Here is a 25,901-nt window from a genome sequence, read left to right as displayed (position 1 = left end):
AGACGGGCTATCACCATGCAGCGCCACTGGCTTTGAACTCATGGTCCTCCTGTCTCAACATCCTAATTGTTGCAGCCCCACTCTCAGCTCAACATGCATTATTAATTTCAAATAAAACAAACTTGGAGCCAATAGACTTCATCACTTAATAAATGTCATCCATCAAGCATCTGCATCAACGATCTCACTTAGTGGTGAAATGTCATGATGTTTGTCAAGACTGAGAAGAAGGCAAGGGTTCTGCCTGCCACCACTACTAGTCACCAAGTGATTAAAAGAAAAGAAAAAGAGATAAGGAACAGTAATTGGGAAAACATGATGATAGTTCCAGACACCCAACTGTCTGTATGAAAAGCCCCAAGAATTCAAGTTGAGGCTACAATAAGGCAGAGAACTCAGATCTCCTGGTGGCTGGCTGCCCAGCCTGTCCTAGCAGCTCTTGTGTCCCCTGAGAGCCTTCTCACCAGAGCAGAGCAAATGTCACCTCTTCATTAGAGACCTAACCCAGCCAGGATAACGTGAGGCCCCTTTGTTTACCCCTGTGGATGGATACCCTGCCAGAACAGGTCTGCCCCAGTAAGAGGATTGTTTATAGGGTCTGGCCTCAGGGCCAGGCCTTGGCATCTAATACAGCTCCATCCATGCTGCTGAGATGGACAGAGCAAGCCTGTGTCTGTCCTGTGTCCCTGTCAGTCCCAGCAGACTCTTGTCACAGCAATGGGACTGGATGCTGATCCTACAGATAGACCTGACCTCGGAGGGCTCCAACTTTGACATTCTGTCTGTCTGTGGCAATTCCACGCTTACCTATCAAACCTACACACAGGCTCCTCAGACCAGATGAGAAAGTCAACCCCACTTATCCCAAGAGCTGGACTCAGGGTGCTGGGCCTGAGGCATCAGCCCACCTCAATCCAACATGACCTGACAGGCCAGGCTCCTGCCGATTGTATTTGTTTCCAAAGCACATGTGTCCTTCCTAACCTTTCTCCATGGGTAGTTAACAAGCTTTTCATCCCTGTCAGATCCAATCAGCCCTTGTTACTTCATTGAGCAGCTAAATCAACAAGGAAGCCACGTGGATTTGGTCAGCAGGGAATTAAACCTGTGTGAGCAGAGACAAAGGCAGTCAATGCCTCAGAGTGAGGAGTGGAAAACAAGGAAGTCAGAGAGTCCTGGTGGGGGGGGGGCAAGGAGGTGAAGGCAAAGGGGAGGTCAAGGACACAGCCAGGAAGGACAAAAATGACCCAGACATTTTCCGAGTTCAGAGGGTCCACACAGTCTACCCTCTGTGGTCCAGGAGGCAGACGAGACTGTGCCAATGAGGCATCCGGCCTGGTTTCTAAGGCAAAAAAGAAAAGAGGGGTACTGCTTTCCTCTGCCACCAGGGGGCAGGAAAGGGCTCCATACTGGCCCCTCAGCAGGAGCCTGGATTCTTAGACCAGCTGCAGTGGTTTCTAAGAATCCTTTCTTGGACCTTCTATTTTCTCACTAGCTGGTCCAATTAGATACACATAGGAGTCTAGAAGACAGAAGGGGCTGCCAAGAGCCAGGGCAGTTGAAGAACTCTGAGTCCAAGGATGTTCCTTTTCAAAACGAGAAGACTTGCAGAGCTCTGTGAAAGTAGGGGTGCTGATGCTGTGTGGTGGCCTGAAGGCTCCCTGAATGGAAGGCACACTGTTCAGGCCATGGATTGCGACACTGGCCACTTGGTGGCCTTTGGGCGATGTTTATCTCTGCATCCTTTCTTGGCTGTGAGGCCCAGTGTCCTGGGTACCCTCTTCCCTCTCTTCCCTTCCCCTTTGAAGGCTCACCATGAGCTCATCCACATCCTGCTTTCATGGAACCCTCAAAAGCCAAAGGCTGTGTACTGTGGGATTTAGCAAGTAGGAAGAAATGGTTGGGAAGAGACCAGAGGAAAAGTGGGTAGGGAAAAGAGGGAGGGGTGTGTGTGTGTGTGTGTGTGTGTGTGTGTGTGTGTGAGAGAGAGAGAGAGAGAGAGAGAGAGAGAGAGAGAGAGAGAGATGCTCCTTGCTGCAGACCTACCACCCAGGAAGAGACGGTAGAAAAGCTGTGAGGAGAAGTCTGGTAGGTAGAGGCCAGAAAGGAACTTAACAAGCTATGTCCCCATTCCAGAGCCCCTGTGTGGAGGTGACCCCCCTCCCACAAAACAGCTGAAGGGGAGTGAGACAAGGAAGAGGCACGTGTGTAATGGCAGGTGATCCATACAGGCTTGTTAGCTGAGGCAGGGGTGAGGCTGTGAAGCTGGAAGCTCACAAGACGGGCACAGGAGCAGCAGAGGGTCTCAGGCTCTGACAAGCTGTGTGAACTGGAAGACATCACTTTGTCCAGTTCCTAGGGTTTTTTTTTTTAATCCAAAAAGTCAGGGTCTTGAGTTCAAAGCACATGGCAAACAGCTTCCTGGAGCACAGGTGGGAAGGACCAAGAAAATGACAAGTTCTCCGAAGTGAACAGTGGCTCCCAGCAGGCGGGGGGTGCAGAGGCCTCCAAGGTTTCAGAGGTTATCCCTGGGAGGAGGTAGCCTTGACCAGGTCGCTGACTCTGGAGTCACCTGGCCTCTGGCAGGTCCTACAAATGTGTCTCCTTCTCCCAGGCAATGAGTTCTTGCTTGACTGGTGAGGGCGAAGAGTTGTTAGCAGAGGCGCCGTCTTGAGGTGGACGCTGCCCTGGCTGGGGCAGACTGGGGTCTGGTGTAATGAGTCTTTGAAGACGCTGTAGAGAAGAGAAGCAGTGAGTGAATGAGCTGAGCGCTGGGGTGAGCGGGAGGATGCTCCTGTGAGGGTGTCCCCAGGCACAAAGCCAGGCACTTGGGGCTAAGTGCGCGATGATTCTGAGGTGAAAATAGACAATGAGAAGTAATTAAGAGTGTGGAGCCCTGGGTTCCAGTTCTGATTAGTTTATCTAGGCAATCTTAGGTAATCCACCTTACTCTTCCATCACTTCCTTCCCTTCCCTCATCCGTAAAATGGAGGCAACAACGCCTTATGGTTCAGTTCCTGGGGCAGGGCAAGTGATAAATAAGTGCCTGATTGTCATTACTGGCCTTCTAATTACTATTGTCATATGCCCTGATAAGATTTTTCCAGTTATCTGTAGTACTACTACATCGTCACATTGGTTTTGGTATGTCAACTGCACCCCCTTTCTGGCCCTGAAGGTAGCTGTGATGATGGGAATTGGGAATCCTGACAACCTCTCTTGCGTCCAGGAAGTAGTAAGCATGACAATGAAGAGCTATGCTCAGGATGCGGGTGTGAGGATACAGGAAGAGTCTGGACCCCAGTGCCCTCTCCACAGCCAAACCAAGTGCCAGCAGCCCCCATCGCTGACCTTCCTGACATGTAAGAAGCCAAGAAGCCCATTCGCTTGAACCACTGCACATTAGCTCTCTATTACTATTGGACAGTCTGACTTTGACAGACATAATTAATGCCTTTACAGTCATTGGCAATGGCTTCTTCAAGGAAGGCATACCCCAAACTACATAGGAGCCATCTGCAATACCCCAGTTTGGACTAGGATAAGCAAAGAAGCCAGGAACCGGGTATGCTTGGCAGTTTTCCTAGGCTCAGGATGTGTGTATGCTCTGTAATGCTTCTACATCTGGCCCCTTTTGGCATGGTCTTTGTTTTTTCCTTACCCATTAAGCAGTTTTCTCTTGACTACCTGGCTTTGAGATCAGCCTGATGTCTAAGAACCTAGGATTTCAGAGGCCCGCTCTTCAAAGGCCTTCAAGGTCTCCATGTAGTCAGCCCCTGGGCTGTCCTATATGGGGAGCTGGTATTGCTCCTGACCTAAGCCTCCCTCAGGGCCTTCTTCACGAGTCGTCTCCACAACCACCTACCTTCTTGAAGGAACCCTGGGTCTTCAGGAGGGTGATGATGATGAAGAGTGGGACACAGGCCATGGAAGAGAAAGCCAAGAGCCATCCAATGAAGTATCCCCAAGAAGGGTACATGTAGACATTGTTGTATTTGAGAGGCGTGTACTTGCTCAAGGAGAAGATGAAGGTGGCCTAAAAGGGGAAGAGGCAGGATGAGACAGGGGCCAAGAGTCCCTCCCTGGCTACACCAACAGCCGAGAACAGAAGACCACCCACCCACACTGAGAGGCATCTGAGGTAGGATAGTATCATTGAACCATCAGTCACAGGTGGTGAGCGAGCATGGGGCTAAAGAGCTCAGAGCAGACAGGAAGCCTATCAGGGAGTGGTAGGGCTGTGAGGGGACTGAGGCAGAGGGAGACTAGAGGAAGGCAGATGGATGAGGGGCCCAGTAGAGAAGGGAGATCAGGGTACCAGCCCCTCTGTTCAGGCAGGATAGAGCTCCCATACCCCGAGTCTTCCACAGAGGGAGAAGGGGCAGTGGGTAGGTGTGTACCAGGCAAAGGCCAGGGGTCAGGAAGAGCCAGGAGATCTTCACCAAGGGCCATGGCCGGTAGCCAATCATGTCCTCCACATTGTCATAGAAACGGTCCGCCCCTGAGACAGCAGAGTAGAAGAAAGGGTGAGACAGAGATAAATACAACTTCTTGGCCTTTGGGAAATATCCCTCCCATTGGCCCCCAGCCCTGCCTGTGATAGAGATGGGGCATGATGGGTAAAGAGATGCAGACCCAGCAGCCTCCCAGCCACAGAGCAGTGATGGTGGCGGAAGCTGCCACCCACAAACTGTTGGAACAACCTCTGCTGTCCTGTCTAAGGATGAACAGCGTCTATCCTATGCACACGGGAGTATACAAGCCTGAAGGAGCCAATCCCAGCAAATCCTCACTGACCCACACTGCAGAGGGGAGAAAAGTACAAGGAATAGAGCTGTGTGCTGTGCTCCCGATCCCAGCCCCTCGAATTCCTCATGCTCGCCGCTGCCAGGTCAGTGTGTGCTTAGTGGCTTTGCTTATGTCAGCTTTCAGGCAGAACCAGTCTCCTTGGCTGTGAAGAGCCATTCACCGCTGGCCACATCTGGGGGACTCCTCTAACCCTAGCTCATTGCCTTTCCACTGATACTGATACATGAATGCCAACCCTTAAAGGGCCACCACTTTGACTTCTAAAGGCCAAAGCTCCAAGCCCAGTACTGCCAGGAGGTGTGGCATATCAGCTTCCTCCACCTCCTTGACTGAGCTTATTACAGCCTTTGAGTACAAGAGAATCAGACGGGTATCTAATGCTTGGGGTGGGAAGGTGGTGCCAGCTCCAAGGCCAGGAAAGGGCACCATAGGAAGGCTGGGGTTGTGAAGTAAGACCCCTCTTATTCAGGCTTCATCTGAGAGCCTAATATGAGGTGGCTACATATCCTCTCTGCTCTGAGCCTCGGGGCATTGTTAGCACTGTGTCCCTGATCTGTGGCAGAGCCTGCAGACCTGGGTACATGATGGCACCTCCATTTAGTAGCTGCATGAGCTCAGGCAGAATAGCATCTGTCCCAAGCCTTCTTTCCACTGCATGAGGCCCATTTGCAGATCTTGCAATGCCATGTGATCTGCCCAGCACAGTGCCGGAACCCCCCCCCCCCAGCTACTGCCACTCGTAACAGTGGCTTACACATTACGGGACTGAGATCTCAGTGTTGTGGGGCCCAGGCCAGCCCTGGAAGTCAGGACATGACCGAATTCACCGCACTGTAAAGCAATGGGGAAAAGCTGCTTTTAAAGCATGAGGACTGTCCATGCAGTGTTCAGGGTTCAACAAGACCTGCAGAAGCAACTTGAATGTTGGAAAAGGAATGAAGGAATCTGAGGGTAGGTTTGGGGGAGGTGTCAGGCCAGACAGCCCTAAATGTCCCCTCTGACTGATGAAGGAAGCCTATTTTTTCCTTGCCTGAACTCTAAGAGAGACGTGGGGCCCCCAGGTCATGTCTGACATTCCTAGAAAGAAAGAATCAGAGCAGCCAGACCAAGACTCCGGTCTTGGACAGAGCCTGCCGGCATCAGCCCTGGAGCATTTTGCTCCTGCCCCTTAACCACCTGCCCCACTCACCATATACCCAGCCGATGCAGATCACCTCAAACAAGGAGAGGAAGAGCAGGCATATGCCGCTGGAGGCGTAGTAGTCAAAGAGCTGGAAGATGTACATCCCGCCCTGCAGAGGAGGAGGGAGCTGAGGCCTGAGCAGGGCCACGCCTGCTCCCACAAGTGCCCTGGTCTGCCCTGCTCAGGGAAATGTTTGACAGCTACCAGGAATCTGTTCTGCCTGGTTGTGCGGTCAGACACTACCATCAGCCTTGGGACAAAAATTTCTGAGACCCGCAAAGTGCTGGGAGCGGGGGACATGTGGTGTATTATCTGCCCAGTGTCCCCTCTTGGTGGAGCTGCTACCCTTCAGTCTGTTCCTTTGGGTTGTGGCAGTCCTCTCTCGTGCTGCAGGCCCAAGGAAGGGTCTTAGCCTGAACACCTGTCAAACTCAAGGGAAAGCCTGATTGGCTGAATGGGAAAAGGTACCAAGATCCCAAACAGTCTTCTTTGTTATCACTAGGGGAAACCTGCCTGGGGGCCAAGCGGCCTGAGAAAAAAAGAGGTGGGACACAAAAAGGAACACACTGGACATTGTCACGGGCAGACTCATGCATTTGATGGAAGCCAAAAATAGCTCCAGACTTTGCTCTCCCCTGACCCCATTCAGTCTCCCATCACCAGCACTCAGTCTAGTGAGTGGAACCTTCAACTTCCTTCACCATGGGGGGAGGGGTGGTGGAAGGGGGAGAGAAGGGACGGTTCTGCAGGGTCGGCAGTCCCACGCTGCCCTCTCACCTCAGTGACCAGAAGGAGCCCCATTAAGTAGCACACAATTGCCACTGCCAGGATCAGCAGCTCGCGCCTCCCGCTCTTCCGGAGCTGCTGGGGGAACATGTCCATCGAGGCAGTCACCAGACACTCCATACAGACAAACTGTGGGCCAGGAGAATAGTGGGATGAGACAGCTGTGCAGCCAGGGCACAGGTCTTACTCAGTGCTGCCCCCACATGAGCCTGCCAAGAGTCACTCTATTTGCCTACACTGATGTGCGGGCAGGGGCAGCCGCAAGTCAGCCATTCCCTCAGCTACAACTCCCTATCATGGAATCACAGTAGGGAAGGTTGGAATCGGGGAGAGGTTCTGGGAAGGATGGGGCTGGACCGTGAGGCTGGGGATGAGCTTCTGTAGAGCATCTGAGAGAGTGCCCATGTACAGGGGAAGAGGCTCAACCTGGAGAGCAAAGTGGCCAGCCTTTCACAGCAGACGCTCTGGAGCCCTGGGACCACCCTTCAGAGCCTCAGGCAAAAGATTTGAACCAGAGTGAGGCCTCTGATCCACAGTCAGGGAGAAGGTAGGTGAGGAAAAGTGCTAGCAAGAAGCACAGACGCTGAGAGAGGGACCCAGGATGAAGGTTCCATACCTGGCTGTCCAGCCCTAGAAATAGGAGCATGATGAAGAAAAGGCAGGACCACAGCTGGGACAAAGGCATCATCGTCACGGCTTTGGGGAAGGCAATGAAGGCTAGACCAGGACCTGCCAGGCACACGATACCGTTGGGTGGACTTCAGACCACTCACTACCTGAAGAGTAGCCCTCTCCTTAGTACTGTGTGCACCCAGGAGTTTCTGGGGATATCTGAATGCATGTCTGTGAACTTCTGTGTGTGTATCTGTGTCTGGTAATGTGTGTGAGAGAGAGAGGATTACCTGAGAGCCTTTGTGGGCCTCTGTGAAGGTTTGTGGGCAGCCGTGAGTGCCTGCTACAAATGTCTGTGCCTATGAACATCTGTAGGGTCGATGAGAATCTATGCCTGTCTTTTGGCATCCCATGTGCATCTGTTAGTCTGTGTCTATGGATATCTATAGGGCCAATGAGAATCTATGCCTGTCTCTTAGCATCTGTGCGCATCTATTAGTCTGTATATGCCTTTATTTTATGTCAGGATCTGTATGCCTCTGTGAGCATCTATGAGTGTAGCGGTCCATGATTTTTATGTGCTTTTGTGTTCACTTACCAATGCCTGAATGTGCATGTGTGTGTGTGTGTGTGAATTTACACACTTGATTCTTTGTGAATGACTAAATACATCTGTGTGCTTCTGTGAGCACCTGTGAGTGTGCACATCCGTGACCTCTGTGTGCCTCTGAGCGTCTGTGAGTGTATACTTCTGTGATCTTCACATGTCTCTGTGTGTCTGTGAGCATCTGTGAGTGTGTATGTCTGAGTGTGTCCATGAGTATCTGTGAACATTCTGTATGAGTCTTGAGCATTTTTGAGTGCCCACATGAGTATATACTGTGAGCATGTATGTGTGCCTACGAGCACTTGTGGGCATCTAGAATATCTGTGATCTCTGTGTGCAGGCATGTGGGTGGGGCTGTTTAAAGAAAGTTCATTCTATGCTCGTCCCTGGGGCAAATGCTCCTATGTGTTCTCTCCCTCTCCTCTCCCACCCCCTCCCTCCCTCTCTCCCTCCCTCCCTCTCCTTCTTTCCTTTCTTCTATCCCACAATTCTAGAAGATTTATTTATGCCACATAATCCCCCTACCCCAAGCTAAAAAGGCTCCTTGCCCTGGATGGTGGCACACCTCCCTCTCGGCAGGAGGAATCTGTGTTCTCTGACTCTCCCCCCCCCCAAGTCCCCTACCTGACTCAGCCACTTCAGAAATGGGTATTCCCTGCTCTTGAGACATGAAGCCCAGGATGGAGAAGACAACAAAGCCAGCCACGAAGCTTGTGGCACTGTTCAGGAAGCAGAGGGCTATGGAGTCCCTGTTGAAATAAAGGAGGTCAGCTAGAGAAAGGGAAGGGAAGGGAGGAGAAGGGAAGGGAGAAAAGGCAATCCAAAAAGGAGAGATCAAAAGTCAGAAGATAAGAGAGAAAGAAGAGGAAGAAAGATGGAGAAACCCAGAAGAAAAATGGGAAAGCACGGAGTGTGATATTGCAAACACACACACCAGATGTCAGGGGAAGAGGGGCCAGAGAGGGGCTGAAAGAAACCAGGTCAGGGGTGGTGTCCACACGGGCCTTTCGTGGCTGCCCAAGGGGCAGGGCTGCCCTTGCCTGCCCAGCCCAGTGCTCTCACCTGTAGCAATTGTTGTGGTACTTGTTGTAGCTGCCCAGGGCTGTCAGGCAGCCCTGGCAGATGGCAAAGGAGAAGAAGATCTGGGTGCCCGCATCCATCCACACCTACGTGAAGCCCAAGAAAGGGGTAGAGGCAACTAGGGCCTAGAGCTGTGGCTAGCAGAATGCAACCCCTCACCTCAGCACACCCCACCTCTTAATGTCCTACACGGCATCATGCTGCACCCTGTTGCCCAGGGTGCCTCCCCCTTCTCCACAGCCACCTTCTCATGGGCAGCACCCATTTCCAGTTTGGCTCTGTGAGCACTCGGGAAGCACCAACAGCACGAGGAGCTACTTTATTCCCAGGCAGTGTACCCGGACCTGGTAAGGCGAAGCATCCCTGGCATTCCTTCAGCCAGTGTGTCTACATGGCACCTTTTGAACTATGTTTGAACTATGTCCTGGCACACAGGCTACATCATAAAAATATAAAGAAATTCACCAAGACTACTTGGTAGAAGCAAAAAAAAAAAACAGTGTGCAGTGTGCTCAGGCAAGTCCTAGAGGAGGAAACGAAAATGGCCAATGCATTCACAAGAAAATGCCCAGCCCCACGTGTAATGAACAATAAAATAAACCACGAAATGATAAGTGACCATTAAGTTACCAAAGAGTAAAAATACATTGTACTTGGGCCAGGGCTATAGTACTGGCCTGAGATGCTGAGTTCTATCCCTATAACCAGGCTAAAAAAGTCAGGCGTGGGGTATGCACTTGTAAGCCCAGTGCAGACCCCAGGAGCTCCCTGGCCATGCAGCCTATGTCCCAGGCCTGTGACAGACACACCAAAGTGGGCAGGGAGCAACCAACCTTCAGATGAAAAATATTCAGAAAAAAAAAAAGTGTGTGTCCTAACAAGGGCCAACGTTTTCCTTCACACTGCTCCTAGTATGGGTGCAATAGGGTAGCTATTTATTCATACAAAGCTGATATTATGGTTTTATAAGAAATCAAGAGGCAATTTAATGTGTGTGGCAGGATGAGCTAGGGTCAGACACAAATACTGTGTCATTTCTAACAAGAGATCTGTGGGTACAGTGTCATGGACAATCACCCACAGATACTAATAGACTATGTCTATTCAAAATTGGACAACGCCTCAGTATATGAAGACAGGGTTCAGGGTTCAGCAAGACAGAGAGATAGTCCGCTTTCTCCACTGTTCTACCCCCCAGCAATAGACTGTTCCTAGCTGGAAGAGACCCTGAGGGCGTTTTTGTTGAATAAATTATGTCTGGAGGGAATATTATACAGATGCTGAGGTAACATTTAAAGGTGAATGTAATGGCATGGGAAGTCAAGTACCATAATTTAGGTCAGAAGGATCTATGTCTTGGAATGAAATGATCTCAGTTGTATTCCTGCATGCGCATTGCCTGGAGGGGTGAGAGGAAGTAGACTGGAGGGTTAACAGTGGCGGTGAGGTTTCAAGACCCTCTATTCCTTCCTCACAGCTTTCTCTAAGACCTCTAGTTGTGCTCCAGTATACATCTGTTTCCTTCAAACCACGCGAAAACCAACAGAAGACTTTGAAAGTACAGTATAGTCCAGTGAAAGCACATCTCAGTTAACAGTCCCCGTCATGATTCCCACCTGGGGGTCCTTGAGGCGTAGCAAGTCTGGCTTCAGGTAAAAGATGATACCCTGGTAGGCTCCAGGAAGGGTGACACCCCGGATCAGGAGAATGATCAACATCAGGTAGGGAAAAGTGGCTGTGAAATAAACAACCTGGAGGGAAAGCAGGCCTAAGTCATTCCTGGCATGGGTACCCAGAGGCAGGGCAGAGGTGGGGGGGGCAGGGGGAGAGAGGGGAGGCAGGGAGCAGAGGGGAAGCAGGAGGGATGCAGGGGAAGGCTGAGGGGTAGTGGAGGGGAAGGCAGAGGGGTGGTGGAGGAGAAGGCAGGGGGAGGCAGAGGGGAGGCAGAGGGGAGGCAGGAGGGAGGCAGAGGGAAGGCAGGAGGGAGGCAGGGGGAGGCAGGGGGAGGCAGGGGGAGGCAGGGGGGCACAAGAGTCTCCAGTGGTCACCCTGCCCTGCCTCCACCTGTCCCCAGGCAGAGTAGATCACACCATCACATTCCTCACCCGAGCTCAGACCTCAGACTTCATAGAGACAGCTGCTGGCGAGCACATGAAACTTTCCACACCTTCCTTTACACATTCCAGTGGCTCTCACTCCCCAGCAGGGGGGGGGGTGTGATATACATCAGCAGGGGTGGGTGGGGGAGGGCAGAGTGTAAGTGGGGAAGACAAGAGAGGAAGAAGCTCCCAGTCCATAACCTTTCAAAGATTTAAGTCCAGAACCTGGCCCCCTCCATCCTCCATCCTGGGTACCCTCCCCCAAACCCCTGAGCATGGCTGCCTCTCTATGGGGAAGGAGGCCAGGTTTGTCTGGCAATCCATACTGTACTTTTCCAGTCCTGGTTGGGGCAGCAGCAGTGGCCTGAGCGTCCTGGAGACTCCACAGGGATTCCATGCTGCCCTGACCATTTGTATCTGTCTGGGCATCACAGCCACCACCATCATTATCTTTACTGGTGTTGCCTTTTTTGACCAATAAGGAGCATGGCCACTTAGTTAGGAAATGTCCTAGCCTGGCCCATGCGTTTGAACACTTGGTTCCCCACTAGGGGTCCTGTACTGAGAAGTTCTGGAAATTTTGGACAAGGGCCTTGGCTGTGGGATGGGCATTGATACAACCCGGCTCTGCTTCCCATTGCAAACCCACGGTTTCCTGGTCAGCATCATGTAATGACCAGCAGCCTCTGGTTCCTGCCACAACAGTCATGAGCCACACTGTCCGCCATGACTGCACTCTCTCTGACTCCATGTTGGAGTCAACCTGTCCTCCCTTAAGATGTTCATTAGTCCAGGGACAAGGGTGATCAGAACACTCAGAACCTGCCATTCTTGATTGTGAAGAGTGTGACTTCAATTCCGTTCTCTGGACTGGAAATGATGCACAGATCTGAAATGTCACTTTAGAACAAGCCCACTGGTGCCCGTTCTCGGTTTAAGCCCCTTCACTGATTGGCACTTACCCCCAAGATAGCTCTGTTTGCTAATGTGTATGGAAACTCTTCTTCGTGTGTCATTTAAATACAACAGGCAAGTCAAAAGAGTGTGTGGCCCGGTCATACACAATGGAGAACGAGACACAGATGCACACGTGCAGACTGGGAGACACCCCTCCCCCCCATATTGCTGACAGCTTGGAAACCGATGAGTTCCAAAAGTGGACTCTTATGGTTTATTTTGCTCTGAATATTGCTTAGATAAACAGGTCTTTTTTAACCCTGTTGGGGGGAAAAGTGTCCCCTTGTATTGAGCTAAACCCCATGTTCCTGCAACTTCACCTATTCTTATATGTATCTCTCTCAAACTGTGTTCTTTCTGCTGTCCTGAGGGGCTCTTTCAAGTGTCCCTGAGGACTCTGTAACTCTAAGTGCTCATCAGGAGCCGGGATTCCTTACCTTGCCCGTGGACTTGACCCCCTTCCAGATGCAGAAGTAGCAGATGACCCAGGCGAGCAGGAGACACAAGGCCAGCTCCCAGCGCAGGGACCCCAGGTCATGGATGCCCGATGTAATACCCAGAACCCGTCTCCTACGGGATTGAGAAAAATAAGCAACCAGTTGAAAGACCAAAGGGGACAATCTGCCTCTGTCACCAAGTCCCTGATTCAGAGCTGACCCAACAGATACCACACACCCCTGCCGTCCCCAACCTCTCCATGGTCATGCTATCATCCCACCTGTGGCCTGAGTGCCCCTGGCTGTTAGAGGACAAAATCACTGTAACGCCACGGGTATCTGTGCCTTTCTACCTCATCCAGGTTTCTCTGCCGCACAGAGAGATAAAGAGAGAGAAAGGGTTGAAACTGGGAGTGAGCGACAGAGAATAGATCGCACACATGCAGAGGGAGGTCAGCACTGGCAGGGGGCCAAAGGAGGGGACGCTGCCATGTAAAGGTGAGGGTGGAGAGGAGAGAGCTCAGATAACCCCAAAAGGGCAGGCGAGAGGGCATGGGTAGACCATGAGTAAAAGCGGCAGCGTACGGGGCCTGGGGAGGTGGAGGTATGCAGGGTCACACAGGAGGGAGAGTGGTGGGCACATTTCTGTGGTGTCAAGTGTCAAGCTACCAACCCAATAGCAGTGCACCCAGTTTGGAAGACATACACACATCTGGCTGCCAGGAGAGAATAAAAGTGCTTTCTATCACCCTGTGAACGGGTGTCCACAGATGTGAGGGTACATCTGGAGTGTGGGGATGGCATAGGAAGACAGCCATGAGAATGAGTGGAGGCAGATGAGAAAATGCAAGTTTGTGCAGACAGGTGAAGGCTTGGGGTAAGGGTGAAGGTGTAGGTAGGAAATCAAGGATGAATGGGAAGGTCCCTGACCCCCCGACCTCTCAGTGATGTAGATCTTAGGGGCAAAGAATAGGTCATTCTAGAAAGCACACACAGAGTCTTAGGCATGCGTCAACATCCAAAATCTCAGGGTAAGTGTGAAGGTATAGAGAGGCAGTCAAGGCTGAATACTAAAGCTCCCTTATCTCTAAATGATGTAGGTCTGGGGGCAGAGGATGTGTGATGCTACAAAATCCGAACAGTCTTAACTAAGTATGCACCACCAACGTCCAAGTTTGCACAATCCAGACATCCAGGCTCCCTGTGCTTAGAGCCCCTGGAATATCCACAATCAGGCCCAGGACCTACTCCCAGAATTCCATGACAGGTGAACTGAAGTTCTCAGAGCGGTTCACTGCTGCGCCTGCTGAGTAGTTCAGAAAGTCCACGCAATGCTCTGTTGGGGACAAGGTTGGGATGAATATCAGTTGGGGACCAGATGAGGAGAGATGCTCTTGCACTTACTCTCTGACCTTGCAGCTAGAGCTTCCCACCATTGCTTGGCCTAAGGGTTTCCTCAAGAGCCAGGGTATCAGCGAGACTGAGTCCTCTTCCCTGTATACCCTGTGACCACTGCACTTGTTTCCAGTGAGTCTGGCCCTGACCGGAATCCTCCAGAAAAACACAGAACACAGACATGCACCACCCACATAGGCATCCCCCATCAATAGCCCACCATTGGCCTGCCCATTGTCCCTGGAATTCCCCAATACTGGTCTCAAGATGGGTTCTTCCTCTTCCATTGTTCTGTAATTGCTATACTGTTTTTCTCACCCACCATGGTAAAGTTGATTCATCTCTATCTCTACCATAGCCAGGTCAGACAGTGTGGGGTCCTATCAGCCCTTACTCAGTTTGAGCAGAGAGTCTGACACATGAGAGGTTCCCAAGAACATTTGCTATTTGGAGGTCTGCTGTGGTTGTGTAACCACCCCATTGATTCCCCCAGGGGCCTACAGCTACACAGAAGGACTAGCCAGTAGAGCTGACAGCACGACCCACAGAGCTTATAAAGCAAGGTCTGTGACACGCTTTGTCATGAGCCACCATGGACCAAGCTCATGGGCAAGGCCCCGTGGCGAGGCTGACACACAGATAGATACCTGTGTTCCAGGAGTTGTTGCAGGTTGTCCAGGGCAGCTCCCAGGTGAAGGAGCTGAACAGGTAGAAGAGAGCCCAGGCGAGGATGATGATGTAATAGATGTTCAAGTAAGACTCTATGACCACAGATGCCATGCCAATGCCTTCAGAAGCAAAGAGAGTCCAAGAGATCAGCATGAGAAAAAAAAAGTCACATGGGGTCTGCCAGTCACGTGTGGCCCTCCTCTAAGCTTCCTATCACTCATCTTCCCATTGCAGTGATAACATTCCTTCCTCCTCCCCTCTATCTCTATCCCCGTCTCTACCTTTATTTCTCCCTGCCTGCTTTTTCTGTTTCTATTACCATCATATATCACTTGCAAATGAAAAGTGGCAAAGCAGAAAGAAGGACGAGCTTGGCAAGAGCATCAGAAGCCAGTGGAGAAGAGCGGCACTGGAAGAACTTGGTCTCCTCGGTGGAAACAAGCTGGGGGAGGTCTCACCGCAATGCTTTGCTGGGCTGGAGCCCCACTAAGGGCCTCCTGGATGCTACAAGAGACCAGCTAATGCCCCAAGAGGCGCAGCTCCCAATCAGCCTCACCTTCCCCAGTGTTTGGTCAGGCAGCCTTCTCAGGAGCCGGGGTACCCAGTGCTCGTCAGATACACTCAAGCTGGTTCCTTCCTGGACAAATAACTCAGTAGCCTGGTCCCTGGTGGCCCCTCAGGTGCTAGCATAAAGAAAGACCCCTCTCTGTATCTGAGGTGTAAGGGATGTCTCAGACAAGGAGGCTCTTGGGCCTTCCACTGCAACTCAGGGTCTGGCCAAGCCACTAAAGGAGGCTGGCAAAAAACACCCCAGCTGTTTGTGTCTACACCACAGATCTACAGAGAAGAGCACGCTGCCCTTAATAGAAGCAAGAAGAAAGGAGTGCAGAGAGCCTGGTTCAAACTCTCAGCCGATGGCTCCACTTTCTTTTTCTGCAGAATGAGGTCAATGGCGGGATAAGAGGCCTGGGTAAAGGGATGCACGTAAAGCGCTCACACCAACACTGACACAGCTATCAGTATTATCAACATTACTGTACTTGTGTCCTTTGAAGCCTGTTTGGGTCATGACATAGAGTCAGAGACATACTTTCCCTGGGGCAGGAGAAGGCTAAGGTTCAGGTTCCTGGCTTCATCTCCCAATATCTACACCTAATTTGGTGCCTATACTTCTGTACTGTTTCTCTGGACAGGTCCTTCTCCCTGGGCATGTAAGCTTTGGGCCTCAAGAGGTTGATTTCACACATCACAGGAGAGGATGCTGGAGAGTAGGGATGGGAACAGGAGAGCAATGACAACATTGGAGGCACGCAGGATGCAGGATGGTGGCTCTAAAGCAGAAAAGGGGAAGGATGATGCTCACCTTGGAGGAGGGGGCAGATCTTCCTCCAGGCAGTAACACTCCCCTGGCTGCTATACTGGCCCAGTGCCACCTCCAGAAAGAACACTGGGATACCACAGCTGAAGAAGAAGATGAAGTAGGGGATGAAGAAAGCTCCTGATGGGAAGAAAGGCAGAGTCTGAGTCACTTGCTGCTTCAAAGTCTTGAACTCCCCTCCAGCATCTTACCCTCAGTCTCCTTCCTCACACACCCGAGACCCACCCACCGGGACTCCCTCTGCCTAGCTGCACGCTGTCAGGGATGCCCAGCAGATGACATGAGCCCCAAGTAAGGCAGGCAAAGTCTTTGGAGGGAAAGGAATGAATCTTGAGAGGGACGCTCCAATAAACGAACTATTCACTGTGTTTCACAAATCAAATCCCATATTAGTTTTGAAAGAAAAACATGTGTTCTGTATAATTTGACATGCTTCTTAAACGATCGAGATGTTACATTTTAGAAGCAAACAGACAACGCCAGCTTGGAAGCTTTCTCACCAACAGTTTTCAGAGGGCTTTTCTCCTTCCTTAAGGTCTGCTTGGTCTGCCTGCCCTGCAGCAAGCCCTACAGGGGCCTGTGGAGCTGTGCTGAGGTCCTGTTTCAGCCCAGAGGTCCCTCAGGGGAGAGGATTCTTTTTGTCTGCAGCTTAGCAACACTTCCTTGGTGCTTTCTGTGTCCGACCCTCTCCTAGGCTTCAGCAGCTTTGAACCCTCACAAATCAACCTCCCACCAAGGAGATGCTGCTGTCGTCCTTCACAGAAAAGAAAGCCCAGCCCAGGCTCAAAACAGGAGAACAAGATATAGATGAGAAAACGGGCACATACACCAGGCCTCCTGACCCTGAGACATCCTGACTCCTGACCACTACATGTGGCTATGCCATAACGCCTCTGAGGTCAAGACATCCTCCCACTGAGGATGAAAGGCAGGGGGCACAAAAGAAAAAAAAGCACAGAGTATTGTACAGCCTTCCAGAAGCCTGCCTGCCTGAGTCTCCCGCACCCTCCCTCCCCCATTACTCCCTGCCTTCCTTTCTTCCCCCCTTCCTCCCTCCTTCCTCCCCCTTTTTATCCCTCCCTCCCTCTCTCCTCCTCTTCCTCCCTCTCTCCCCATCTTTTGTTGGTGGGTACCATGCTAGGACAACAACCCAGGGCCTCAGCTATTCATTCAGAGTCTGCTTGGTCCTGTTTTGCTAGACAAGGTCTCACAATGTCACCCATCTAGCCTTGATCCTATGGTGCTTGCTTTTGCCTCAGCAACCCGAGTACTGGGATTACAGACCCTCCCTCCAGATTTCTTGTAAGCATATACAGTTCTTCTTCACAAAAGCAATATACTATATATTATTTGAAAACCACTTTAAAATTCATATCATGACATTATTTCATTGCCCGTAGAATGTTCTGGTGTGGGAATGGTATTTCTTTAGTATGTTATCACTGGACATTTAGTTTCGTGCTTAGTTTTTTATCAGCGTGAAAATTGCCCACACCCTGACATATTTGTTCAGTTTCCTCTTTAGCACACATCTCCTTAGGCACAATTGCTGAGAATTCCTCTTTTCTTGGTGTATATGTGCATGTTAAAGTGTGTACGATGCAAGCGTGTACATTTTTATTCAATGTACAATCCCATAACATTAAAGTGTTCTAAATGTTGTGCATCCACCTCCAGAACTTTTTCATCTTCCAAAACCGAAACTCCGCATGCTTCAAACATGATCTCTGCCTCCTCAGCCCTGTCAATGATATTCTACTTTTTGCCTCTGTGAATTTCCCTACCTCACAAGTAACACATGAGTGGGACCATAACATTTGTCCTGTTATATTTGTGTCATTAATCATGTCTTCAAATTCACCGATGCATCTATCACATGCATCATAATTCCCCTTTAAAGACTAGCTAATAGAACTGGAGAGACAGCTCACTATTAAGAGATGTCTTGCAGAGGAAGTGGGTTCAGTTCCCAGCATCCATAAGTCCAGTTACAGGGACCCAACACACTCTTCTGACCTCTGTGTGTATCAGTCACACAGGAGGTGTACATGCATACATGCAGGCAAATAGTAACACATGTAAAATAACATAAATTTAAAAGGAAAATTTTAAATAAATAAAAGCTAACTAATGTGCCTCCTGTGCAAATACCATACTTTGAAGGAGGGACCTTCACAGGAAGTCTATGGGTGCATATAGCCACAGGTCTCTTCCTACCAGCTATGGGAGCACTTTTCCTGTGTCCCTGGAATGTGGGCTTTCACCCACAGACGATGTGGAGACCCAGAGATAGGTTTCCTCAGGCTTTCTTGGGGCTGAATGGAGGCTGAATGGAGTATAGTGCAGGGAACCCATGCACATGGCTCTCTCCTGAGCTTCCAGCCCTGCAAATATCCTATCCTCAAACAGGATGATCTAATCCTAGCCTGGGGACACTGCCTGGCCACAGCCTCATGGTGTGTCCCCAGCTGTGTCCACAAGCAACCTGACAATGTCCACGGGGACCTCAGCCAACACAGGGAATCAGCTGTGGGTTATTTTAGATGTTCCTCCATCTGCTCAGATCTACCTCAGGCAATGACCTGGCCACTGACTCTTCCCTGAAACACAGAGTCACAAAGAAGACTTAGAGAAGGTTCTGTCTGGGATGAGACAATTTCTTAAGGATGGCTAAATTAATTTCTTCCTCTCCCAGAGGCTCTCCCTTTCTACAGAGCTGTGTTTATTACCCAATAATCAATGAATCTCTCGACATAACTTAATAAAAGGTTACTTTCCACCCAGTAGGGCCTGTGGTCAGGGGGACTTGAGCCCTTTTATCACAAGGAGTTGGAACAGTTCTAGCCTAAAGCAAGACAATGACATTTGGGTTAATCTATGACATCATGTTCCCATTTAAATCTATTCCCAGCTTATCTAGAATAAGGAAAGAACTAAGTCCTGATCCTTCTTATTATTTTTCTAGAACCCCCAAAAAGCTGGTGACTCCAAGGTGAAAGCCAAGGCCTCATTTAGTCCCATATACTAAAGATTAGGGAAAGAAAGGCGAGGTGAAGGACAGTCTGCCCAGGCATAGTCAGCCCTGGTAATCTTGGAAGAATGCTTCCAGAACCATTTGAATGCCAGACCCCATCATGCTCAAGCCTCTTATATAAAGCAGCACAGTCTAGATACAGGACCCATCCACAGCTTCCAACTCAGTTAGGCTATACTGTCAAGAGAATGCTATGGAAAGGCTGTGTGTTCTTAGTACAGATGCAAATTTTTAAAACCTATTTTTGACCCACAAAGAGATTGCCTCCATCGATGCCTAACCTGTGTCAAAGGGTTGGACACACCTGCTAGATATGTATCAGCTTAAATATAAATAGGGTTTAGAACGCTTTTCTAAACAATGATTATCTCTAGTGTGTTTCCTCTTCCTGGAACAGTTCTGATATTACAATGAGAATATGCCACTTCTGCAAAATGAACTGCCAGACCCAAGAATGAATCCCACTGGTCACAGACTATTCCCCCCTCCACATCATTACATCCCCCCCAGATGTTGTCCAGAGTCCCTCTCCCTTCTCCTTACTTTTCTCCTTGCCACTCAACTTGTCACCATGACATGCCACATGTGTTTCTTGCCTGTGATCTGCAGCCTTCATCAAAATGCAACACACAGACCAAGTTCTGGCTTGCATCTAGAACAGAGCCTTGGCTCATGAGAGGCCTGCAGTCATGGGATTGAATGAATGAATGAATGAGTGAATGAATGAATGAATCCTAATAGCAGCTATCATCTGTTGAAGGTGCTACAGAAGCTAAGGAGCCAAGCGTCATGCTTCTGATCATTGTCTCACCTAAATCTCACATAGTCCTGGGTAATAAATCACCCCCAGTTCAAAGAAGGGACACTGAGGCTACAGATGGAGCTGGGACCCAACAAGAGCCTTCCAGATTCATGGCAGCCCCCCCCCCCCGTCCATTTGACCACACTTCCAGGGAAGGAGTGGCCCTGCTGGCAGGGTACAACACTCCCCACCACATCACTGAACACAAACTCACCACCTCCATTTTTGTAGCAGAGATAGGGAAACCTCCAGACATTGCCTAGCCCAATGATCTCCCCAGCCACTGACAGCACAAACTCCATCTTGTTGGTCCATTGGCCTCGATCCTTCACCTGGTCCTGGCCTTTCTGGCCCATCATCTCTCCCTCCTCAGGGACCCACGAGACCACAGGATACCCATCTTCATGAACTGCAACTTTTCCGTCCATACTGGATAGGGAGACCCTGTAAGGGAAGGCAGGATTGTGAGAGGCAGAACCCTGGTGATGGCAAAAAAAAAAAAAAAAAAAAAAAAAAAAAAAGGGACTGCGCACGCGCTCACACACACACACACACACACACACACAGAGATCTCCCTTCACCATGATCTTTCCAGACCAGTCTTTCCTATTGGCAAGAACTTTCTTCCCAAGCTCTTGATGGCATTTCTACCTAAAGTGATACTCTGCTTTCAGAGTTATGAGGCTGAGCCAACAGGAAGCAGACTCTAGCTTGCCAAGTCTTCCGCAGACAAAGCAAAGATGAAGCAGGTTTTCAGGGGTCAGAGACTTGCCCAACACCACCCAGGGGTAGAACTGTGACTAAAAAACCCCATCACTGCTAGCCCTTCTGTCCAGATCTCCAGTTTGCTGTGAATAACAGCAACCTGGCCTCTGGCCTCCAGACCAGAAGGGCTCAAAGGCTGGCTGTGAGGGGTGTTGGGGTTAAAGGGCAGGTGTGGCTGAGGTGGCCCATTGAGCTTTCCTGAGCAGTTGGGATCGATGGAGGCCTGGTAAACATGGGAGCTGGCTCATTATGGGCTCTGATTGGGAGGGAGGGAGAAGGTGTGGCCTCTAAATAAGACCAGTTGAGGACAGGGGTGGCATCGGGGCCAGCTCTAGGCCTTCCAGGGAAGTTGTTTTTTTTTTTTTTTTATGTCTGTCTTGAGAATAGTTGTGGAATCTGGCTTGGGGGAGTCACTTGGATGGTGGTCATTTCAAGGTGACCTCAAAGTGCTGAGTGCCTGGTTCTTACAAGGACAGTCTGGCAGGAGCTGCCCATTGTGGCTGTTGCTATTCCCTTCCCCCTGACCTCTGAAAAGTCCAGCACTCCCCAAGCTTCCAGAGGCCACTGTCTGTTTTCTGACCCCGTTGTCTATTTGTCAATGGCCAGGAGGTAAATTTCATTTGGAATCTATGTTTGCTTTCTCGTCCCTCCCTCCACACAGCTGATCACGCTGAGGCCACTACTGGCCCTCCTCCCACGGAAATGCCAAGGAGGAGGTGCCTGGACCGTCAGAGAATCGCTGTCCATTGGCCCTCCCCTCCAGGGAACACTCAGGGAATCAAATAGCCAGGTCTACCATGCACTCCATACTCCTCCAGGGCTCCGAGGAAGCACAAGAGAGTCTTTTTATGAAGGGAGACTCTGTGTTTATTTGTTGGTCCTTTTAACCCAGGCAACAGCCCAAGCCCCAGTCCGTTAGAAAGGCGTAGGCAGGAGCCAGCTAGGGTTGTGGAAAATTTTGAAGGTGATTTGGAGGGTGCAGGCTATCCCAAGAATGAGGAGGCATGGCAGGGCGAGGTTCTGGAATTGGGATATACTCAGTTTCTAACTGCAGTTTCCATGCAGGAATGGGATAAGGGGAGTAGCTCGTGTAAAGGCAGGGCACCAGCCTCAGACACAAGGGAGATGGAGGAGGGGGTCCAGGCTGCTTAAGCGGAATCCATGGGTGCTCAATCCCAGGGGAGCTGTCAGTGAGGCCTGAGGCCAGATGGAACTGGAACTCTGGCTCCCTGCGGAGTGGCCCCTGAATCATTCCCAAATGGCAGATGACAAACAAATCAAGGGCTAATGAAAAAGCCCAAAACACTGCCACAGAAGCTCCAGGCAGGAAACCAAGTTCACCCAGATTTGCTAATTACAACAACAGAAGGTTACCATTTAGTCAGTGTGGGACTACAGACATTCCTATACCAGATCGCATCCTGACAGGCTCTGAGTTACTAACACTATCAGACCAGCATTACAGGTGAAGAAGCGAGGCTTGGGGAATAACGCCTGACACGAAGCATACTCACACTGGAGTACCAAGAAAACGAGTGGTAGGACCAGCTCTTGCTTTGTGACTTAGACAAATAACTCCTCCTCCCTGAGCCTGAAATCTAGAAGAGAGAATGGCCCCTTCTGAGTAGGGACAATGGCAGACCAGGAGGCTAAAGGTGAAGAGATGTGTAAAAGACCACAATAGGCTGCTGTTGCTTGCCAAGCCATGGCTCAGAGTAAACCCCCACGCAAAGAACCCCAAGGAAGCTGGCAGAAGACAGCCCTCACACTCTCCAGACCACTGGCAGCTAGCAAACGAGGGAATGAATGAAGGGGATGATGGAGGAGAGCAGGGTCAGGGAAGCGAACCCAGAACCCAGTCCAGGCCTGAGGCTGAGCTTCATCAAGGATGAGAAGGAAAAAGAAAACCTGAGATGATGAATGGCCATGGGCATGAATTTTCTATAAATAAAAGATTGGTGCTGGAGAGATGGCTCCGCTGTTAAGAGCACTGGCTGCTCTTCCAGAGGACCCGGGGTTCAATTCCCAGCACCTGCATGGTGACTTATAACTGCCTATAACCTCAGTCCTCCTCAGGCACCAGACATGCATGTAATGATCAGGCGTGCATGCAGACAAAACATCCAGACATATAATAATAATCGTATAAAAATTCGTCAAGAGATTATTGAGAGGAGCATATATCATAGGTAAGAATGGAAAACTGAGACAGGAGAATAAACACAAAGGCACACAAAAAAGGAGAGCAGGCCTAGAGCCACAGTGAGTGGAGGTAAAGAGAGCTAAGCCACAGCACTGGACATCTAAGTTAGACTGGGGGGGGGCGGTAGAATGATAGCCATGAAAACAAGCTGCATGGAGCTCTCTTTTCTTTTTCATTTTTATTACTTGTAAAAGCACAAGGGCCAGTATGGGTAGCACATGCCTGAGATCTCCAGAACTCGGGGTGGAGGCAGGGTAGTTAAGTTCCAGGCCAGATCAGCTACATGGTCAGAGCCTGTCTCACAAAAACAAAAACAACAACAGATCCCAAAGGACAGCTCCGCCCCCAAGGTGGCCCTACCACTGCTAGTCTGTTTGCTAGGAATGATTCAGTGACAGCAAAGATTTGTTCCCCTCCACAAGCTCTGTTACCTGTGCAGCCCTAGTTCTCCACTACAGGCTGCCCAGGCTGGGGCAAGCTGGGGCAAACTGGGGGCAGGGGAGGGACTTCACCATACTTGGCTGCCCTTGAGCATATACTGGGCTCTGTCCTGAAAGGACTAGAAAGTACAGTCTTAATTCTTTTCTCAAAGCTAGACAGGTTAGACAGAAGCCCACTCTGGGTCTAGAAGGCACTCCAGAAGTCCTGCCCCCCAATACTGCTAGAGTTCCACTCAGGCAACTCCCCCCCCCCATCCCAGCATAAAAGAGACCCAGCCCTGCTCCAGCCCGTGCCCACATACCAGCACCCACCCCTGCACACCCTGGTGCCATTCCGTCACGTCCCTTTGCACACACATACCTGTGTGCATGGCTCCAAAGCCTGGCTCCTCGTAGCCCTTCACACCTGGTAGGCAGCTGGGCTCCACAATGGTAGCCCACATCTTCCACAGCCCCTCCTCAGCCCCAATCCCAGCCTAGGTAGCTTTCCCCCTCTTGAGAGGAGCTCAGGCTTCCTGTGCTGGCCCTGGCTGACTGAGAGCAGGCACCCCCAACCTGTGACCGTTAGTTCCAGACCCATCCACTCACCCTTCCTGCCTCTGGGAACCGACCGCCCTCCCCTGGCAGGCAGAAGACCCGCCTCTTTCACCCACTGCTCAGGGCCAGTTCCCCATCGGTGGATTCTTCTACTTCTCAGGCTTGTCCCTGAGCAATTCCGTGGTGTGGATAGTGAGGGGACCGGTAGCATGCACGAAGGTCAGACTCCCTCTGGCCTCAGGCAACCAGTTCCCTGCTCCCTGCCCAGACACAGTCCTCCAGAGCCAGGGGTACAGACCCTCTGGGGCTCCAGCTGAACGCTCTGCTCCTCTGCAGGCTTCCCACTCACCTGGCCTCTCAGCTCAGCTGGAGCTTCTGCTCCCAAATGACTGTTTCCAGATCTGGAAGAGGATTTCTCACCTTCAGCTCTCCTGCTCCTCCCTGTCACAGCCCCACCCAGTGGTCCCGGGACACAGATAAAGAGACAGACAGACGGACGGAAAGACGGACAGAGAGGGGGTAGATAGAGGAATACCACAAGCAGCAAGAGAGGCTGAAAAGTCTATAAACCAGGATTACAACATCTCCCCTCGGGAAGTGAAGCTTTCTGTCCCCGTCTCTCTCTCCCCTCAGCCCCCTCCCTCCTAACTGGTGTCTTCCCAGTGGGCACTGTCCAGGAAAAGCCCCCCCCCCCGCAGCCTTGCTGACCTGGGCTGTGGGCAGCCCTACCTCCCTGCCCTCTCTCCTCCTGCTCCCAGCACCTATCCTTCTTCTCGCCTCTACCCCAATACTGGCTCCTTCTTAGGAAAGGTACAGCCCCTCTTACCAGAGCAGTGGGATGGGAGCCACCAACTCCCAGGCTAGACACTGAGGACCTTGAGAGGGGAGCTGGCCTCAGTGACGAGGGCATGGGAGGAGGGTGAATCACACGCTGGAGTTTTCCACCAAGTACCTGGCCTCTGTGGCTCCCCAGTAAAGCCCTAGACCTCGCAGCCACTGCCTTCTCCTTGGGATTTTCCTAGAGAAAGCTCCAGAGCCGGGAAGAGAATTGCAAATAAGATTCAGGGCACAGCCCACCCACCCTGACTTTCCTCTCCTCCCTCTCCAGGATCCAAGGCGGACTCTGAGCCTCAGTTTCCCATTCTGGACAAGTGGATCATGTGTGATTTGCAGGGTTGCTGAGAGGGTTAAAGTCAATCACAGGAACTTAAGGAGAGCAGTCAGTATTTGCTGTAGGCTCTGGTGAGGTTCTGGGATCCAGACACTCTGATTCTGGGCAGCACCGAGCCGCACGCCAAAGGCTCATCCAGAATAGCCTGGCAGCCGTCAAATGTGAATCCACGTGCGGAATGTGTGTCCCCTCAGCCATGATGGGAGGGTGTTCCAAAGCAGGGCTCTGTGAGTGTGTGCTCACAGTGTGGAAATGAAAAGGCCAGTGGCTTCTGGGAAAACCAAGATGCTTCTTCAGTCCTGGGTGACATGACAAGGGGGGAAATTGTGGGGAGAAAGGGAAATTTCCCTTTACGTGGACTTCCCCTTAGTCTGCTAGAACTTCCTCGCAGTGGAGGGTGTGAAGTGAGACTGGCAGTCTGTAATTTTCCATTGGCACCTAATCGCCATGTCTCAGGTCCCCCTTGGCCTCTCTTTCCCATCAAGGAAAACCAGAATGAGGCTGGCTCTCAACACTGTCACCTCGATGAAACCAGAAGCGGGCTGGGGACCAGCTCTGGAAGTCATGGCCTGCCAAAATCCGCACTCCTCTCTCTCCCATGCTCAACTGGTACGGTGCCGCCTGCCCTGCTGGGTCTGTTCTATCTTTACAGGGTGGGCCGCCATGGTGACCCGCTAGTGCTTCATGCACCAGAGACTCCAGAGTGTGTGAAAAACAAAGGACCCAACTTTGCCTGCCTGACTCTCTTGCCATTCTGCCCAGTGAGTAGTCTGATTTCACCTAGTCCTTCCCCGCCTTTAGCCGGCAACCTCAGACTTTGTCTCTCCGTCTTCATGTTGGTCCCCCTTAACCAAGCTCATCCCAACTCGAGACGCCAGAGACCATGTCTTTGCAAACACCTGCCAAGTGCTGTGATGAGCTGAAATGGATATACAGT

General features: G+C 51.0%; 1 protein-coding gene across 2 annotated transcripts; it reads right to left on the bottom strand.

Annotated features, from left to right (window-relative positions):
• Positions 1–2,185: 2,185 nt before the first annotated feature.
• Positions 2,186–24,296, bottom strand: Slc6a12 (solute carrier family 6 member 12). Of its 2 annotated transcripts, none has more exons than XM_051203597.1 (15): positions 24,143–24,296; positions 20,063–20,292; positions 15,998–16,132; positions 14,613–14,753; positions 13,819–13,906; positions 12,571–12,703; positions 10,694–10,828; positions 9,060–9,163; positions 8,622–8,746; positions 7,395–7,507; positions 6,770–6,907; positions 5,999–6,101; positions 4,401–4,501; positions 3,866–4,036; positions 2,186–2,733 (listed from the first exon to the last, which is right to left on the bottom strand). In XM_051203597.1, exons 2-15 carry the CDS (start codon positions 20,274–20,276, stop codon positions 2,590–2,592), a joined length of 1,845 nt encoding a protein of 614 aa, XP_051059554.1. In that variant the 5' UTR covers positions 20,277–20,292; positions 24,143–24,296; the 3' UTR covers positions 2,186–2,589. The 2 variants fall into 2 exon arrangements, with proteins under 2 accessions (XP_051059554.1, XP_051059553.1); XM_051203596.1 differs by lacking the exon at positions 24,143–24,296 and adding an exon at positions 23,618–23,876.
• Positions 24,297–25,901: the final 1,605 nt, after the last annotated feature.

The sequence above is a fragment of the Phodopus roborovskii genome, unplaced genomic scaffold, assembly GCF_943737965.1.
Source record: "Phodopus roborovskii unplaced genomic scaffold, PHOROB, whole genome shotgun sequence".
NCBI lineage: Eukaryota > Metazoa > Chordata > Mammalia > Rodentia > Cricetidae > Phodopus > Phodopus roborovskii.
Note: the sequence above shows the minus strand (reverse complement) of the source record. Positions and strands in the feature narration are given on the sequence as shown.

Excerpts from the sequence above, each read along its gene's own strand:
- Slc6a12 (XM_051203597.1), bottom strand. The coding sequence starts at position 20,276 with ATGGACGGAAAAGTTGCAGTTCATGAAGATGGGTATCCTGTGGTCTCG. Across the intron at positions 10,829-12,570 it reads GGGTCAAGTCCACGGGCAAG|GTTGTTTATTTCACAGCCAC; the intron begins GTAAGGAATCCC and ends CTTTCCCTCCAG. Across the intron at positions 6,102-6,769 it reads GGCTCCTTCTGGTCACTGAG|GGCGGGATGTACATCTTCCA; the intron begins GTGAGAGGGCAG and ends CCTCCTCTGCAG.